The sequence below is a fragment of the Procambarus clarkii genome, chromosome 23 (assembly GCF_040958095.1).
Source record: "Procambarus clarkii isolate CNS0578487 chromosome 23, FALCON_Pclarkii_2.0, whole genome shotgun sequence".
NCBI lineage: Eukaryota > Metazoa > Arthropoda > Malacostraca > Decapoda > Cambaridae > Procambarus > Procambarus clarkii.
In genome coordinates this window covers 17,953,024-17,973,512 of record NC_091172.1, presented here as the reverse complement: position 1 = coordinate 17,973,512, position 20,489 = coordinate 17,953,024, and the positions used below count along the sequence as shown (strand labels likewise).

At 42.8% G+C, this 20,489-nt stretch overlaps 1 protein-coding gene across 1 annotated transcript; it reads right to left on the bottom strand.

Annotated features, from left to right (window-relative positions):
- Positions 1-18,044: 18,044 nt before the first annotated feature.
- LOC138367742 (antifreeze protein Maxi-like) lies at positions 18,045-18,398 on the bottom strand. The gene has a single exon (XM_069329689.1). The coding sequence runs from the start codon at positions 18,396-18,398 to the stop codon at positions 18,045-18,047; it is 354 nt and encodes a 117-aa protein (XP_069185790.1).
- Positions 18,399-20,489: the final 2,091 nt, after the last annotated feature.

The following is a 20,489-nucleotide window of genomic DNA, read 5'->3' as shown; positions in this document are numbered from 1 at the left end:
GGTGATATAGAAGAGCTAACCTAAAGGTACTTCCAGTGACACTGGTTTATCACTCAAATCATTAGTGTGGATGATTGTATATATATAATGTGTATTAATTTTAAGTGCTAACCTCTAGTAGAGGTAGGATTATTGCCTAGTGAGTTCAGAATTTACCCTAGGCTACCATCAGTACTTGTTCAGTATTATGAGCAACCCAAGTACAAGTCCCACAAGGCTTCACCAACTAGCCAGTATGGATAATGCAGGGAGAATGAAAAGAACCCTTGCAGGTCTTAAAGGCCACTTAACAAGACAGATCAAGAAATGTGAAGATTTGTCACAACAATCAACAGTTGATTATGCTGACCTGGAAAGCTATTATCAAGCAGCTGCAGGTAAATTTGAGCAAATCAAATGCCAAATGGCTGTCCTTGTGGGGACAGACTACTACCATCAATTCATCGGTAGCCCTACTAAATATCAGGGTATAACCATGTTAAACTCTGCAGGAGGTAAATTACTCTCAGGCCCAGTATCAAGCCTGAGGAGACCTATGCCTGCAGATAAACAATACCAGTAGAGATCTAAATTTGTCAGCTGATTATATTTCTCCAGTAGCATTATACTAAGGAGATTACAGCTGACTATACCAACAGAGGTTGATGTTAGTATCATCATTTAAAGCTGAAGATGAGTTCATGAGGCCTCAGTGGCAAATCAGTGAACAGTAGCCTAAAACAGCTACAAGTCACTGCGACCAATGTCACTGAACCCACTGCAGTCTCAGAACCATACTTTACTTTAATGATGAGCTATTCAATCCTCTGAATCAATTAACTAAATTAAACCCTAATAAATCTGATGACTGATTTGATACATTTATTATTTAATCAAGATGTATTCCATGGGCCTCAGTGTTTATATATCAGTGACCAGTTACCTGAAGAAACTTCAAGTTATATCTAATGTCACTGATCTCACTGCAGTCCCTGAATCATACTTGACTGTAGTACTTGATCACATCCAGTCTTCTGGGTTAAATAATATGTAATAAGGCTTGAATATTAGCCTTTCAAGAGTTGACAGGGAAATGAAATTGCATTAGACTTCTAACCCCTGCAACTCTAGTACGGGACATCCGTCCTGTACGAACAGACACACAAATGTGTGATTACTAACTATAATTCGAAGGAGGAGTATCGGTGTTCGTCTGTTCTAAATAGGACTTCGACCCGTGAGCAGCCCCCTGGGGAATTATGTCGGAAAATCCGACACCATTTAATATATCATACAGACGGATAAGAGCTGTGTTGTATAAACAAGTTACCCATAGAAAACGTAACTTGTAGTGGAATTACCGTCTATAGAAAACGGGATATCATCACCACATACTATTATAATTCACCAGCTATTCTGCTGGGAATTATTCTTAAATACATTAGTCTTTGGACTTTACCATCATAAAAACATCTTATATAAATTAACTTAATTATCAATATTAAAGTAGAGTAAATGTGACCCTTCTATCACGTTCTGAAATCTGGACAATGTAAGCCAGGCGTCAGAGTGGAGGAAGGAGGGCAGCCATTGTTGTTTATTGAGACCAGAGGCTCACACGGGAGCAAATTCGGCTCCTGTTAAATTTACTTGGACGTAGTGTTATGGAACCCAAAGGTGTACCATTGTCAACACGCTGTCTACAAATACAAGTTAAGTGTCTATCCGAAACCCGTTTATCATTCATTTATGGCCATTAATGTCAGGATATAGGGTTAGCCGGTTAGAACGCGAAATCGCCTCATACTAAAGGTAATTAAGCCAGGTCTTTAATGTTCCATGTACTGTATAGTGTTTTCTCTGATATAGCTTGTCATATATAGGATTCTGGCTTCACAGCTAGCGCACTTTTGACAGGTCAAGACGAGGATGCAAGATTATGTGCACCAGTTACTGGGTGATAGAAGCTACCTCAAAGAGGATAATTTGGTGTCTACACTCTAGTTATACCTGGTGGACTAACCTGCTGTACTATAAGAGAAGGAACCTCATCAATGTATGTAGCTATTACTGTAGTTTGATTGGCTGCATATATATTAATTTTATAAACCCCCCCTAATGTGTAGAGGATCGATTTGTGAGATTGAGATTATTGCAGAAATACAGTCCACTTATCATTATACAAATTGCTATCGAAGTATATAAATTAACGTAAATATAAATTCATATAAATTAAATAAATATAAATCTCACAGGTCGGTTCCCACAAGCCTCCATCACATTACTTCCTAATGCACTCCATTTGTCAACCACTCTGACACTAAAAAAGTTCTTTCTAATATCTCTGTGGCTCATTTGGGCACTCAGTTTCCACCTTTGTCCCCTTGTGCGTGTGCCCCTTGTGTTAAATAGCCTTTCTTTATCAACCCTGTCGATTCCCTTGACTAATCTTGAATGTGGTGATCATGTCCCCCCTAACTCTTCTGTCTTCCAACGAAGTGAGGTTTAATGCCCGTAGTCTCTTCTCGTAGCTCATACCTCTCAGCTCGGGTACTAGTCTGGTGGCAAACCTTTGAACCTTTTCCAGTTTAGTCTTATGCTTGACTAGATATGGACTCCCTGCTGGAGCCGCATACTCCAGGATTGGTCTTACATATGTGGTATATAATGTTCTTAAAGATTCCTTACACAAGTTTCTAAAGGCCGTTCTTATGTTAGCCAACCTGGCATATGCCGCTGATGTTATCTTCTTGATATGAGCTTGAGGGGACAGGTCTGGCGTGATATCAACCCCCAGGTCTTACTCTCTCTGTGACTCTTGAAGTATTTCATCACCCAAATGATACCTTGTATCTGGTCTCCTGCTTCCTACCCCTATCTTCATTACATTACATTTGCTTGGGTTAAACTCTAACAGCCATTTGTTCGACTATTCCTGTAGCTTGTCTAGGTCTTCTTGAAGTCTCAAGCAGTCCTCCTCTGTCTTAATCCTTCTCACAATTTTGGCGTGAGAATTTTTGCTGACAATCGTCAGCAAACATTGAGAGGAATGAGTCTATACCCTCTGGGAGATGTGTGTGTGTGTGTGTGTGTGTGTATGTGTACCAGGGTGAGGGGCCAGGGAGAGGGGCAGTGGGCTCACCCTCCCAGCATGATCGACTGTACAGCGGACGACCCTAAAGTCAAAATTGTTACCATTTTCTTTAGTGTGCTACAACTGAAAAAAAAATATCCAGTAAAATTCTTCTTATTAAATACCGATAGCCTTTTACGGTGTTTTGTATTTATAAGACACATATGAAGCACTTTGTCATGGTGGGCTTCTATCATTGATCATTTAACACTATGCGGACGGGCTGTGTTTATGAGGACGTGCAGCATTGATGGGGACGGGCTGTATTGATGAGGACGGGCTGTATTGATAAGGACGGGCTGTATTGATAAGGACGGGCTGTATTGATAAGGACGGGCTGTATTGATAAGAACGGGCTGTAATTATGAAACCTGCAAACCTGAAACATCACAACGTCCGAGTCAAGCCAAAAAGAGACACCCATGTCTAACAAGACCCCCGCCAGCCCCAACACCCCCAACGAAGCCGTACTAACTATAGTACTCGACCGCCCACTCACATCCTGTAATGAACCAACTCCCATCACTCGCCTGTATAAATAAATTTGTTTTTATCCTCTAATGATATAGTGACAGCCGGCGAGTTGTTCTAATTGATGATTTGCATTACATGTATACACGGGTTAGCGGGCTCATTAGTGCCATCAGGCAAATGAGAAGCAGGCGAGGCTTGTCTCGGTTTCATTAGAGGAAGCTAGAGGAAGCAACCAGCCGCCGCCTTGGGAGGGCAGTGTTGCTTGTTTGGTCTATGGAAGAGGTTGTTGCTTCCTTGGAGTTTTTTTGGGGCTTAGGAAGTTATGGTTGTGTGTCGTTTTTATTTTTATTTTGAAGTGAGAGGGTGTTTTTTGCTGGGACTATGAACGGATTGTTGCTCTTTCAGACTTCAATAATACCAATAATAATAATATTTATAATATTAATTATTATCCTTGTATTATTAATATATATTATTATTAATTGTGTTAATTTTTGTCATTCGTGTTATGTTTGTTAATATTACTTTGTAAATGTTTATGCTAGTTTTATAATTTATAATGTCCAACGTCAAGGAAATATGGACTATAAGCCTACAAAAATCAATTACAGTTAACTTCCAGGCATCAGTAGCCAGCCTTCTGGAGTCCTTGAACAGCTTCCAGGTGCTAAGGGAAAGCAGTATACAACAATCAAGGCAAATAGTCTCTAGAAATCAACTGCTACATTCTTCATGATTCAAGGCTTAGTAGTCATCAAGAATCAAGAGTTAGTAGTCATCAAGAATCAAGAGTTAGCAGTCATCAAGAGTCATGGGCCAGTGGTCTTCAAGAATCTATGGTTTACAGTCTTCAAGAATCAAGGACAAGCAGTTTTCAAGAATCAAGGCCCAGAAGTTTTAAAGAATCAAGGATTAGCAGTCTTCAAGAATTAAGGATCATTAGTCTTCAAAAATCAAGTTGTTTATATCCGGTTTCAGTATCAAGAAGAAAACCAATTATGTGCATTAGAGAACTAATGTCCTGTCATACATGTATAAGGTTTTCCGTGTGCACATAGACTTACATACCACGCGTATATATGTTATGGAGTTCATTTATAAGTCATGCAATGACCACAAGCCATACCATGAGTGCATATACGTTCTTCAATGCATTTAGGCTTTGTCATTCGTATTTAAGTTAAGCAATGCATATAGAAGTCATTCACTGCGTTTAATCATTACAAGATGCATATTTATCCTTTATATGGTATAAATATTGGTATTATTTATTATAAAAATTGGCTCGGTTGGTATTATTTACCAACTCAGCAGTTAGCCTGATTGTTTCTTTTGTTCAGCATTGGGACGACTAGCTGAGAGGAGTTCAGGGTTTCGTTGTGGAACTTGTACTGAAAGAAATATAAAGCTAACTAGAGAAACTGGTAACCCATTTCTGTTGCCCTACTGGGACCTTAATATTTCTTTGTATGTACAGTATATCTGTATTTATGTACGTCCTGTCTGTATATATGCACGTCTGTCTGTGTTTAGGTATGTATGCTTGTATATTTGTTTTGTATATATTTCTATTTACATTTGCATGTATGTATGTATGTATGTATGTATGTATGTATGTATGTATGTATGTCTGTATGTATGTATGTATGTATGTATGTATGTATGTATGTATGTATGTATTTGTGTGTATGTGTGTGTGTGTAAATCATGTCTGTGTATATTTTTGTTTAGTTTCAGTTGGGATGGAGAGAGCAATGTTGATGGTTGTGGTTCCAAAAGTGGTGTTCAAATGTCAATGTTTGAAGTAGTGGTACTCGTGCTAGTGGTATTGGTGGTAGTACTATTAGTAGGGGTAGTACCAGCAGTGGTGGTGGTGGAGGTGGAAGTGGAACTGGTGGTAGAACTATTAGTATTGATGGTGGTGCTAGCATTGATGCTGGTAGAACTAGCAGTGGTGTTGGTACTGATGGAAGAACTAGCAGTGGTGGTAAGGCTAGTGACAGTGCGAGGTTCGGCAGGCTTACAGTGGCCGCAACAGTGATACCAGTCGTGAAGCTGAACTAACTAGCGGACTAAAGATCGGCCACCAGGAATTCGTCACACTGGTAGCCCCCCCGACATATATATTCAGACCCCACATAAATCCTCATTTACATCTCATACTAACACTGATCTATTTGATCTGCCAAATTAGAATCTAGCACAGTGGTCAAGTAGCCTGTTGCGATACATAGAAACGTCCGCAGAAGCGCTCAAAATCCGCTGTAACTCGCTTAAGCTAATAAACACTCCGGGTGTGGTTCTTCCACAAGCGATGTCACACGTCTCGTCCGGATTCGCGGTCCTTTGGTAAGGAGAATGACCTCCAAGGCACACACACACACACACACACACACACACACACACACACACACACACACACACACACACACACACACACACACACACACACACACACACACACACTCACACACACACACACACACACACACACACACACACACACACACACACACACACACACTCACACACACACACACACACACACACACACACACACACACACACACACACACACACACACACACACACACATCTCCATGCTCATGGAATAAGTAACCTTCCTGCCCCCTGCACTTAGAGCCGTTCTCTTTGACACGGGAGCAGTGGTATTGGTACCTCTGCAAGTCTCAGATCTGATTAGCCCCCCCCCCCCGTCCATTCTTCGGTAGTAGTATTCAGATGGGCCGCCAGATTCCGTCGCTGGAAGGTATCAGCAGATGGTCACGGAAATCTGCGCCTCCGGAAACGACAGAAGAAATGGTCTTGGTTTGGGATAGTGCGTATGTGTGACGAGCCTCTGTTCTGTGTGGAATATTGTTATTGTGAGAAGCAGGGTAGTGGTGTTGGTGTGGTGATGTTTGTGTTGTGGTGTTTCTGCAGTGTTGCTGGTGTGTGGTGGTGTTTCTGCAGTGTTGCTGGTGTGTGGTGATGTTGGTGTGGTGGTGTTTCTGCAGTGTTGCTGGTGTGTGGTGATGTTGGTGTGGTGGTGTTTCTGCAGTGTTGCTGGAGTGTGGTGATGTTGGTGTGGTGGTGCATTAAGGTAAATTTAAGGTAGAGATGGTGAATAAGTCAAATATTCCTGGATAAGGGATTTTTCATCTGTAATTTTTTTCCATTGATAAAATGATTCTATTCATCACCCGTGATATTTTGTATAATTTACATTTGAACTAACTTAAAACTCTCACCTAACCTAATTAGGCCGATTGCACATTGTAACACAATCTTTGTCCCTGGTAGTAAGTGTTATTTTTTGATTGCTTATGCCTTCAAAGCATAGAAAACAGCTATTATTCCCCTCAAACTTTGCTTAGATCTTCGTCTAAGACAACTTAGGAAAGTCGCCATGAAGGTACTTTAAGGCTGCCGACTCCTTATCTAGAGCTGTGACACAGTGTTTCATCAGTCGGCAGCCTTCAAAAATTTTCAAGATGTCTTTCGCAAGCTGTCTAAAGCAAAGATCACCTCAAAAGTTTGCTGGGAATGATAGCTATTTTCGATATTTTCGAGGCATGAGCAATCAGAAAATTACACCTAGTACGCAGAAACAAAAAAATAACAAAGCTACAGTGTTATTCCTCAGTTATTTCTTATTAACTCACTAACGAGTGAGCACCGGAGGTCTTTCGTTAATCCTCACATAAGAAATAATACCGGAACAAAAGTGGACATGTTCAAGAAACAATTAGACAAGTTCCTGCAGGTGGTGCCGGAGGAGCCGCGTTGTAGTGTGGTTGTGCCGGCCTGTGGGTCGCTCCAGACAACAGCTTGTTGGAGCCGGACTTCTGTCTCAAGGCACGCCAGATCGAAGGTCCATTTTTGGGAGTGGAATAACCCATAGAAATCACGTCAAATATGTCAGAATTGTGGTAATTATATAAACAAATTCAATAAATATTAATAAAATACAAATATTCTACCTGTTTGGACAAGGTATATATATATGTATATATATGTATATATACATATATATATATACCTTGTCCAAACAGGTAGAATATTTGTATTTTATTAATATTTATATATATACATATATTGTTCAATATGCCCGAAAAAGTAAGATTAATAATTCTAACACGATTTTATTTTCAATATTTCTTATGTTTTTCTTCACTGTCGGTGGTAATAAGAATATCAATTCTCCAAAATTCACTTCTATTAATGGGTCTGACGCCTAGAAACGTTTCGTAAGGGCTTCTTACATTCTCAAAGACTTCTTTACACTTAACACTACACTTATGAACTTCATTTATGATATACTTGATACAATGTGTATGAAACAGTTGACATAACTCTTGCACTTTATTGGTTTGGGTGAGGTGGGTGCATGTGACTGGAAGTACCACTGGGAACAATTTCCAACAGCAGCATCAGTTCCACGCCGACGTTGAATTAATGTTGAAAGCGTTGATTTAAAGACACAGATTCTTTTAGAATTTAAAGATTCTTAGACATTGTATCCACTGGGTAAAAGCCTTCATAGAAACGCTCTCAGACTATTATTCTCAGCATATATCGGAGCATTTCTAGAAAATACATCTGTTATGGAATCTCCAGCTTGTGAAGCACAAGCATATTGAAAAGAATCTTTTCAATCTTCTGAGATTTACTGAGTGAAAAGATTTTGAGATTTATTATAAGATTAACTATAAGACTAGACTGGTAATGTAGCGTGACAGACAGTATCCACCAGCCTAGTAATATGACGTGACAGACAGTATCCACTAGACCAGTAATGTGACGTGACCGACAGTATCCACCAGACCAGTAATGTGACGTGACAGACAGTATCCACCAGACCAGTAATGTGACGTGACCGACAGTATCCACCAGACTAGTAATATAAAGATTGAAAAGAATCTGAGATTTACTTTAAGATTAACTCCAGAATTAAAAGAATTAAGATTTGTGGACACGTTACACAATAGAAGGGTAAGGACAGCATGTTTTCGATGAATAGACATAGAACGGAGGGCCGCAAGTGGAAGTTGGCCATACAGATGAGTAGGAGATAGATATAAGAAGATGGCTAAGCACAGATAAGCAAACACACGCAAACGTATTGAAAAAAGAAACATTAACAGAACTAGAGAGCTCCGAGAGGGCGCACTTTGTGCTACAATCACTGTAAACCTTATATATATTTATGATACATAGAAAATTAAAAAGCAACCCAATTCCAGTAACTATAAGAAAACAATCAAACAGATATAAGATTAACCAATTAAATATACCAGCTATAAGCAATTCATGAATATTTCCACCTGCATATATTTCCCTACTCACCGCTTTACTCCATCAAATAACACCAACACTCCAACATCTCTTCATCTCCCTAGGTCATCTCCCTAGGGCATTTCCCTAGGCCATCTCCCTAAGCCATCTCCCTAGGCCATCTCCCTAGTCTAACTCCCTAGGCCATCTCACATATCATGGCACTTGGCCAGTCATAACCCCTCAACTAGCCTCACCAGCCATGAACTACAAACCACCAGCAACACTTCCCCTCCAATACTCTCACAACTCATCATCAAGAACTCTTCCTAGACTAACAATTTCTCGAACCACAACTACATACCGCTGGCAATACCTCCCAAAACTCCCAATTAACTCCTTCACTACCAATAACAAACAACCTTTTCCCACCCAACTACACCCTTCCCCTTTATCAACCTAATCCCCTTCACTTACAAACACCGTCTAAAAACAATACCAGAAAATCACTCTTTTTTTTTCTCAAACAACTAATAACTACCAACAACTCCAAACCACCTTGAACTACGAGCTCAACGAATGCAAGTTAATGAGATCGGGATCCCAAGCTTCCAACGCCATGTTTAACAAGGAACATGGAACAAAAACTAGGAGGACATGGGTCCATACGAGACGTCTTGACTAATGTCCCTGTTGATGTTCTACTCGGTGATTGACGGGGCATTGTGGAGGAATTGATGGGTTGGATTGTGGACGAATTAACCCCACTGAACATAGCTGGAGAAGACTGGGTTACCTCCAGCCGGTTGGTGCAGGGTGCATAGATGGCCTACAGAGACAAAGATAGAGATAGATGTAGGTGGGCAAAGAAATATAGAGTGAAAGCGAAACAGAAAAAGAAAAAAGAGAGTAAGAAAAAAAGAGAAAAAGAGAAGAGAGAAGGAAAAATGTGTAAGGAATTGAGAGAACGAGAAAAAGTAGGTATAAAATATTCCTTATATCTAACCATTTTCTTAAACGTTATTTGTCGTTTTCAAGGCCAGTTTTATACAAAGTAAAAATAAACAATTAACTAATCCAACATATAACAAACTTACGCATACATTTTTACCCACTCCCCCTCCCACACACACACTCACACTCACAAACACACGCACACGCACACACACGTACTAAAGGAAGGAGCAAAAGAACTGTGCCTGCCACTCTCCATAGTGTATAACAAATCACTGGCAACAGGGGAATTGCCAGATATTTGGAAAGCAGCTAACGTAGTCCCGATATACAAGAAAGGGGATAGACAGGAGGCACTGAACTACAGGCCAGTGTCCCTAACCTGCGTACCATGCAAGCTGATGGAGAAGATTGTGCGAAGAAAGCTAGTGGAACATCTGGAGCGAAAGAACTTTGTAACACAGCATCAACATGGGTTCAGGGATGGCAGGTCCTGCCACACAGGGTTACTTGAATTCTACGACCAGGTAACAAAAATCAGGCAAGAAAGAGAAGGGTGGGCAGACTGCATATTTTTGGATTGTCAGAAAGCCTTTGATACAGTACCACACAAGAGGCTAGTGAAAAAGCTGGAGATGCAGACTGGAGTGAAAGGGAAGGTACTCCATTGGATAAAGGAGTACCTAAGCAACAGGAGACAACGAGTCACTGTGAGGGGTGAGGTTTCAGATTGGCGAGACGTTACTAGTGGAGTCCCGCAGGGGTCAGATATACCTTGGACCTATACTGTTTCTGATATATGTAAATGATCTCCCATAGGGTATAGAATCGTTTCTCTCCATGTTTGCCGATGATGCAAAAATTATGAGGAGGATTGAAACAGAGGATGATAGTAGGAGGCTACAAGATGACCTAGTCAGACTGAGTGAATGGTCAAACAAATGTCTGTTGAAGTTCAACCCGAGTAAATGCAAAGTAATGAAACTAGGCAGTGGAAACAGGAGGCCAGACACAGGATACAGAATAGGAGATGAAGTACTTAATGAAACGGACAGAGAGAAAGATCTAGGAGTTGATATCACACCAAACCTGTCTCCTGAAGCCCACATAAAAAGAATAACGTCTGCGGCATACGCGAGGCTGGCTAACATCAGAACAGCGTTCAGGAACCTGTGTAAGGAATCATTCAGAATTTTGTACACCACATATGTAAGGCCAATCCTGGAGTATGCGGCCCCAGCATGGAGCCCGAATCTTGTCAAGCACAAGACGAAGCTGGAAAAAGTCCAAAGGTATGCCACTAGACTAGTCCCAGAACTAAGAGGCATGAGTTACGAGGAAAGGCTGCGGGAAATGCACCTTACGACACTGGAAGACAGAAGAGTAAGGGGAGACAAGATCACAACCTACAAAATCCTCAGGGGAATCGACAGGGTAAACAAGGATAAACTACTCAACACTGGTGGGACGCAAACAGGGGGACACAGGTGGAAACTGAGTACCCACATGAGCCACAGGGACGTTAGAAGGAACTTTTTCAGTGTCAGAGTAGTTAACGGATGTAATGCATTAGGCAGTGATGTGGTGGAGGCTGACTCCATACACAGTTTTAAATGTAGATATGATAGAGCCCAGTAGGCTCAGGAATCTGTACACCAGTTGATTGACAGTTGAGAGGCGGGACGAAAGAGCCAGAGCTCAACCCCCGCAAGCACAAATAGGTGAGTACACACACAAACACACACACACGCACACGCACACACACACACACACACACACACACACACATACACAGACACACACTTCACAAACACCCGCACTAGTAAAAAATAAAGTTCATCCAAGAAATACGTTACGTTGGTGGGCTCAGGTTATCATCGGCAGCAACACCAGCCATCCTCCCTTCTCGCCTCTGGTTCACACGCCCCTCACAGATGGGCACAATCACATCAGTCCCCATCAGCTACCCTTCGTTACTCTGTGGCGCAGGTGGTAGTAATGAGGATGATGGGACGCCGGCAGTACATGCCATCTTTATTGAGGATAAAAACGATTAATCCAAATGGGGATAAGCAGCGAAGGTGGATATTTGAGCAGTGAAAGTTGCTTTACTCTTCGATAAGATTTAGAACTTGTGGGATATGAGTAGGGAATAGGGTTGGGTGAGCGGTGACGTGCACTACTGACGGAGGCGCTGGTGGTGTCGTTCAGTACAGCACGAGTGTTGGTCAGGGCCTGCGGCTGCGTCTCCGCTGTACAATTAAACTTGCATTTATCTCCGTCTTCGTGATAAATGGGGGTGGAAACGTCGTAGTTAGCAATTTGTGCGGTTCAGGAAGGCTGAACGTGAGTTGGTGGTGGTGGTGGAAGTGTTGGTGGTGTCGGTGGTGATGGTGGTGGTGGTGATGGTGGTGGTGGTGGTGGTGCTAGTGTTGGTGGTATTGGTGGTAGTGATTATGATACTGGTGATGTAAGTCTGGAGCAATGTTTACACACACACACATGCACACATATTCATAATAAGTGTATAGATACAAACGCAATATATGTTGTACTAATGAGGCAGTATTTCTTCCTCGACAGTATCCTGTCTCTCTTACAGCCACACACACCCAGCCGTTACTAACACAAGACGCTGGGCATTTTCTATTTGGTTCAGCATTTAATATGTAATGAGATCGTGAATAATATATTTACTATCAACCAAAATGTATATTTTTCAGGTGAAAAACTAGGCACTCAATGGATCTCTGACGTCAGTTCCCTCATCGTATTGCGTGACATGTTTAAATAAATGGGATAAGTGACATTAACACTATTTATGGTAACATATCCATGGGTCTGTCTGTCTGTCTGTCTGTCTGTCTGTCTGTCTGTCTGTCTGTCTGTCTGTCTGTCTGTCTGTCTGTCTGTCTGTCTGTCTGTCTCTCTCTCTCTCTCTCTCTCTCTCTCTCTCTCTCTCTCTCTCTCTCTCTCTCTCTCTCTCTCTCTCTCTCTCTCTCTCTCTCTCTCTCTCTCTCTCTCTCTCTCTCCTTCCCTCCCTGTAGCTTCCACAAATCCTTTCTGAGGCGAGTCAGAACGTCAAGCGAACCATCAATCTCAGTAGCAATGTTGGCCAAGTAATGCGATCATTAGTGGGCCTTTGGTACTATATCAAGCACTCTGGAGGGTGATGAAATGGGGTAGGAGGAATGTGGGTGATGTAGTGAGAATGCAATGGGACGGAAAAGGGGGTGAAGAGGGTAGGGGAAAGTGGGTGGTGGAATGGGAATGGGGGGTTGTGAGGGAATGGGAGTCAGGGAAGAGCGGTAGCGAAATACTGGTGGGGGATAGGGGGTTAGGATGAAGGGTGTGAATGAAGGGGACGATCACTCACAGACGGCCGTCGTGGCAGGCTAGGAATGAATAGTATTGTTGTTGTAACAATCCAACAGTATTGTTGTAACAATCCAACAGTATTGTTGTTAAAGCATCTGGTGTTGTAACATCTGGTGTTACAACATCTGGTGTTGTAACATCTCACGTTGCAATGTCTGTATAATAGCAGATGTTTGACAGGGAGATTACGACTTACGGAGTGAATAGAAATTTGCGTCTTGTATTTGCGTGTATACGGCTAGGACATTGTCTGTATGGGACAGTGTCTGTCTGCGTCAGTGTCTGTCTCGGCATGTATCTTTCTAGGCCAGTATCTGTCGGGGATCAGTATCTGAGTCACTGTCTGCTCCTGTTTGTATGATGGGTTGGGAGCTGGGTATGTTGGGGCAGGTGGTGTGGGCAGGTGGTGTGGGTGGCCAGTGAGTGTGGGGACAGGGGTGTGGGCCGGGGGGTGTCATAAAGGCAGGTGGTGTGTGTTGATGGGATGTGGTAACACCAAATAATAACAAAAATGTTGAAAATAATATTATTAAAATCGCAGAAAAAACTCTAAGGTACGGGACACATATGATTTCATTAATTGTGTTGAGCTTTGCATTTCATTAGTGCATCAGGATATTTACTATTTGTAAAATCATAATGACTCGCAAAAGGACTTTTTGCTCAAATGTTCATTTACATTCATTGCCAATCTGATTTTTTTAAATAACGGAAACATCTTAGCATTTAGGCATAAGTCCAAAAATTATTAATGCAGCATGCTTACTAATACAGTGTTGTAAATTTTAAGTCAATGCAATAAGAAAATATGAAGACAATTCAATATCCACCATACACCATACCGGTCAAGTTAATGTCTAGGTCAGTCTCATTTAAATTTATTCATAGATTTCGGAGAAAAGTTTGAACATTTTCATTTACAAACAACCTAATATGTCATTAATGAATCCACCCTTCAGTGTCTCGTGTAAAAGAGTAAAATATTCAAAAGAGAGAGAGAGAGAGAGAGAGAGAGAGAGAGAGAGAGAGAGAGAGAGAGAGAGAGAGAGAGAGAGAGAGAGAGAGAGAGAGAGAGAGAGAGAGAGAGAGAGGAGAGAGAGAGAGATTTTTTTTACCCAGAGTAACCCAGCCATTAAAGCCACAGGAAGGAATGATCAGATGATCAGACAGACCAAAAGAAAATACTAAGCATTGGGGGAGATATGAGAACGAAGGAAACATACAAGAACAAAGACTAAGTGAACGCAGACAACAATAGTCAGAAAAGAACGCATGAAATGAGACCGGGAGCTGAAAAATAAAACAAGAGAAACAGAATTGTTAATATGGAGGACTGAAATATGTATACGCGAGTTTGGTAAAAGGAATTAGTTAAGATGATGTCTAAGATATAGCATTGCTCAGGCAGGTGGGCGGCCAGGTGGGTGGGAGTGGAACGCTGGTAATTGAGTTGACACCAGGGAGCTGTGTTGGCATCCAGGTGAGTGGGTGAGCAGAGTGTGGGTGAGCAGGAGTGTGGATGAGTGGGAATGTGAGTGAGCAGAGTTTGGGTGAGCAGGAGTGTGGGTGAGTGGGCACCAGGGAGGAGAGTGGTTTTACCATGTAGCTTTCTGCCTTTCACTTTTCTGTCATTGGATGAATGAAAAGCGAACTCTTTAACTGCCAGCAGGATATATTGATCTCTGGTTCTTTAACTGCCAGCAGGGCATATTAATCTCTGGTTCTTTAACTGCCAGCAGGGCATATTAATCTCTGGTTCTTTAACTGCCAGTAGGGCTTATTGACCTCTGGTTCTTTAACTGCCAGCAGGGCTTATTGACCTCTGGTTCTTTAACTGCCAGCAGGGCTTATTGACCTCTGGTTCTTTAACTGCCAGCAGGGCTTATTGACCTCTGGTTCTTTAACTGCCAGCAGGGCTTATTGACCTCTGGTTCTTTAACTGCCAGCAGGGCTTATTGACCTCTGGTTCTTTTACTGCCAGCAGGGCTTATTGACCTCTGGTTCTTTAACTGCCAGCAGGGCTTATTGACCTCTGGTTCTTTAACTGCCAGCAGGGCTTATTGACCTCTGGTTCTTTTACTGCCAGTAGGGCTTATTGACCTCTGGTTCTTTAACTGCCAGCAGGGCTTATTGACCTCTGGTTCTTTAACTGCCAGCAGGGCTTATTGACCTCTGGTTCTTTTACTGCCAGTAGGGCTTATTGACCTCTGGTTCTTTAACTGCCAGCAGGGCTTATTGACCTCTGGTTCTTTTACTGCCAGCAGGGCATATTAATCTCTGGTTCTTTAACTGTCAGCAGGGCATATTAATCTCTAGTTCTTTAACTGCCAGCAGGGCTTATTGATTTCTGGCTCAAATTACTTTTTGAATGCCAATTATTTATTTCCATCAAATAATGAAGTCAGTTTCAAAGACGAGAAAAGATGGATCTCAGCAGGACTCTGATGTAACACAATTCCAGCAAAGTTTAATTTACAATCTAAAAAGTAGTTACTTTGTCGAATTCAGCTTCCAGTTGTTCATCTCGTGGATGGAAGTGTGATACGGTGAACTACAGTTAGACTATTTCAGGCATCTGCTAAGATCACAGCCTCGATTTGCTGAACTGAGTAATACTTTGTTTTCAGAATCTGGACTTTAGTGACGTCGTCAAGAACATTGAGATAAAATGTTGGTTGGAGGAACAAGTGCTTTATTGAGTGTATTATTATGATTCAGAAGAAATATCACATATTGTTGCTAGAACAGCGTGACATTTACAGAAAAATTTTGTTAGTAAATTGTCTGTCACTAATACATGCATTTACAATATATGTTTATCAGTAATTCATTGGGGATTTTTTGTGCATCCAAATGATTGTTTTCTATTTAAAAATAATTTGTCAATGCTAATTATAAACATCAGCGATTTAAAATAATTTTTTTATTGAGAATACAAGACTCAAGGAAAGAACATGCTAGAACAGTATATTGGTTTAATAGAGAATATTGCATTATTGATGTTGTTGATATCTTTCAGTAAATATATGAAAATCAATAGTGTGTGTTTATCCTCTCTACTGACTACTTTACCTGATTTTTCGAGAATGTAACCATCTATAATGGATAGGCCAGAATATTAATTTATTCAGATTTTCAGAGCAGGTAGTTATTTAATTCATGCTGTGTATATATAATGTCGTTCCTAATACCAAAAACTGTATTACTTGTGTAAGTATGCCACAGTTTGCTTAGCAATATAATCGTACCATTATTAGACATGAATAGTGCAGCGACGAAACTGAAATCTCACACAACTGTGTTCATTGTCTTGTCTGGGGCGAGAAGCGTGTGACTGGGGTTACCTTAAGAGGCGGATAGTAAATGCATGTATGTCTTTGCTAGTTCTTTTAAGTGCGTCAACTGCTGAGCCGTCGGTACTTTATCTTGCAAGAATATTAATCATGACATTACCTTTTCATTTCTCTATGATTAAAAGTTTTAATTGTAATCATAGAGACAATTATCACCCACTATCACCATCAACCACTCCCACAAAATACCACCATAACCCCGTCACCACCAGCCACCACCGCCAACCAACACTATCAGCAACCACCATCCACTGCTACCAGACACCACTTTATAATGTTCTCAGCCTTTCCGCCTGGGCTGCCGCAGGACTAGACTCTATCCGAAATAGGGTCGGACGGGAAACTCCCTCGAACATTGTTCACTTTCCGGCCCGAAGAACCGGATTCGGTACAGAGCTTGACGTTTCCAATTCCGCAGGGCCCCGCCCCTTATTTTCTTGTACTCCCAGCCGATTTAGTACGAATGGAGCCTTTGTACTGGAAGGATAGGACTTGAGATGCTGCCCTGGCCTTTACACCTCCACCTGGCCCTTATACCTCCACCTGGCCCTTATACCTCCTCCTGGCCCTTACACTTCCACCCGGGCCTTACACCTCCACCCGGCAGTTGCACCTCCACCTGGCCCTTATACCTCCACCCGGCAGTTACACCTCCACTCGGACCTTACACCTCCACCTGGCCGTTACACCTCCACTCGGACGTTACACCTCCACCTGGCCGTTACACCTCCACCCGGCAGTTATACCTCCACCTGGCCCTTATTCCTCCACCTGGCCCTTACACTTCCACCCGAACCTTACACCTCCACCCGTCAGTTACACCTCCACCCGGACCTTATACCTCCATCCGGCCCTTACCCCTCCGCCTGGCCCTTGCTCCTGCGCATGTTTTACCCCTGACTCCGTCACGGACCGCGGCCGGGAGGCACGGAGCGCAACATGGATGGTCAGGTCCGGTTAATCCATACGTAAATTTTTTTCTCCCTTTTAGTGAGATGGATCCCACGAGGGCAGGTGCAAGGTGGAGCTCAGGGCAGGGTGGAGGTGGAGCTCAGGGTAGGGTGGAGGTGGCGCTCAGGGCAGGGTGGAGGTGGAGCTCAGGGCAGGGTGGAGGTGGAGCTCAGGGCAGGGTGGAGGTGGAGCTCAGGGCAGGGTGGAGGTGGAGCTGAGGGCAGGGTGGAGGTGGAGCTCAGGGCTGGGTGGAGGTGGAGCTCAGGGCAGGGTGGAGGTGGAGCTGAGGGCAGGGTGGAGGTGGAGCTCAGGGCTGGGTGGAGGTGGAGCTGAGGGCAGGGTGGAGGTGGAGCTCAGGGCAGGGTGGAGTTGGAGCTGAGGGCAGGGTGGAGGTGCAGCTCAGGGCTGGGTGGAGGTGGAGCTCAGGGCAGGGTGGAGGTGCAGCTCAGGGCTGGGTGGAGGTGGAGCTCAGGGCAGGGTGGAGGTGCAGCTCAGGGCTGGTGGTGAAGGGTCTCTGGGATGCGCGACGATTCCTGAACGATGATTTAAGAGTGAGAGAGGAAGATCATGGTCGGGGCGGATTGGTGAAGATCTTCATCGTTGTTACGGGTTGGTGCTGCTGCTGCTGCTGCTGCTGCTACTACTGCTGCTGCTGCTGCTGCCGCTGCTGCTGCTGCTGCCGCTGCTGCTGCTGCTGTTGCTGGTGCTGCTGCCGCCACTGCTGCTGCTGCTGTTGCCGCTGCTGTTACTTCTGTCACTGACTTGGTGCTATTTCTGTTCTCCAGTATATAGGCTGCTGATTCTACTACTATTACCGCTATTGCTGTGTCTTCTATTGTTGTTGCTGCCACAACTGTTGCGGCTACTTCTCTAGCTCGAGTCAAGATTTTAATTTCCATTGGCTGTAATTACTGTACCGCGTCAAAGTCTGTACCGTTCCCCCCTGTCCTATTTGTGTTACGTCATTGTTCTTCTTCATGCATAAAAGTATTGCACGTTGAGGACTATTTTATAAGGAGATAAATGGGATTGTGAGGAGAGAGACTTAGGAACAGTGGTTGTAGGGTCGATTGTTGTGATGGCTCTGATCGTCGTTATAATAGTGGTGATTGTGGTAGTGATGGTAGTTGTGGTGATGGTAGCGGTGGTGATTGTTTTAGTGTTGGTAGTTGTGGTGATTGTGGTATGGGTTGGTGGTGGTGGATGTTGTCGTGTAGTTGCTTGCGGGTTATTGTTATGTATTATGTATTATGTAGGGAGCCGGTCGGCTGAGCGGACAGCACGCTGGACTTGTGATCCTGGGTTCGATCCCAGGCGCCGGCGAGAAACAATGGGCAGAGTTTCTTTCACCCTATGCCCCTGTTACCTAGCAGTAAAATAGGTACCTGGGTGTTAGTCAGCTGTCACGGGCTGCTTCCTGGGGGTGGAGGCCTGGTCGAGGACCGGACCGCGGGGACACTAAAAAAGCCCCGAAATCATCTCAAGATAACCTCAAGATTATCTGATAAAAATTATATTTGGTGGTGATTGGGAATAGTGGCAGTCCTAATATTCTATGTTCTAGTGGTGCCTAGAAAGAAAAGCCAGGACGATTGTGGTGATACTTTTGTAGAGAAAATGGGTGTGTGGTGGGGTGTAGGAGGGGGGGGGAAGGGCTGTGGTGGAGGGTTATAGAGTTGAATTCGCTGTCTAGCGAATTAGAGCAGATCGAAGGAGGTCATTAACGAAATCGAGAAAGATAAAAAAAAATAGTTCCTCATACATGTATAAGGTCTTGAAAAAAAAATATATCTAGTATTGTGGTTTTGCGCAAGGTAGATGGAGCTTTCCTAAGGGTAGTAGTAGTAGTAGTAGTAGTAGTAGTAGTAGTAGTAGTAGTAGTAGTAGTAGTAGTAGTAGTAGTAGTAGTAGGCACCCCTACAGTCTTGGGAGACTATGGACTTGGTGTCGAGGCTGGAGTGTCATCTCCAGGGCACAAAGCCTGGGTTGGTCAATATGGAGGAAAAGCTGTTACCTATGCAGCAGGTCCCCCCCCCCCTGCGTTGTTACCATCAGGGCGGGTAACAGCGAAGAAATTTGTGAAATTGTGAAGATCGGAAACCCAAATGAATTTATTGTGAACGTGATACAAACCTCAAATCGTATGTCGTTTGCCACACTAACCCCACTTGACTCTGAAGTAAGTATTGACAGCACGATCATGCTCTCAACCCCAGGACCACATTAATTAAATTTGACATTCATCAAGAATTAAAATAAAAAGTGTCAGGCCGTAAACATCATTTGAATGCGGAAACGAGATATTGTTTTTCCCGGACACACTTAAGACAGCGGAGATCGCCAACTCCAGAATGGGGTTGTATTCCTCTCACAATTGTTAGACAACTATGTCATGACCGTCGTGCCTTGCAAGATAAACAAACCCCGAACAACTGAGACATATGTAACCTTGTCTTAATTTCTCACATAATACACTCAAGATGAATAACTGGGGAAATAGGAAGATGGATCTTTAATTTCCGAATAAATAAAATCCAAAGAGTAATAGACAAAGTCATATCCAGATGATCCACCAGGAACAGTTCACTCCCCCAGAGTACTATGCTTGCTCCGGCACATTCTCTCATCCTCATATCAGCCACACATTCGGAAACAAAATATAGAATTGAATCAGACTTTGAAAATGGCAGTAGGCTTTTTTATGAGAGTAGACACTATAGAGGAGAAGGAAAACCTTCAACCTGATGTAAACCAAGTCTTTTAATGAGTCACATAATGTCTTCAATGATCAATGAAGACACGTCCCAACTCCAATGGTAAAAACGAAGAAATCAAATCAGAAAAATAAATATAAAGTCCTAGAAGTAATCATGTGGGAAGACCTTTCTTCTAAAGATCACGGGAACCTAGAAGAGAAGAGATATCAAACCAATGATTATTCCTTTCACGACGCTAGTGCTATCTAGGGAGGAATTTTATAGAACAGTATC

What these genes read in the sequence shown, in the direction of transcription:
- LOC138367742 (XM_069329689.1), bottom strand. Translation starts at nt 18,398, where the DNA reads ATGGAAATTAAAATCTTGACTCGAGCTAGAGAAGTAGCCGCAACAGTT.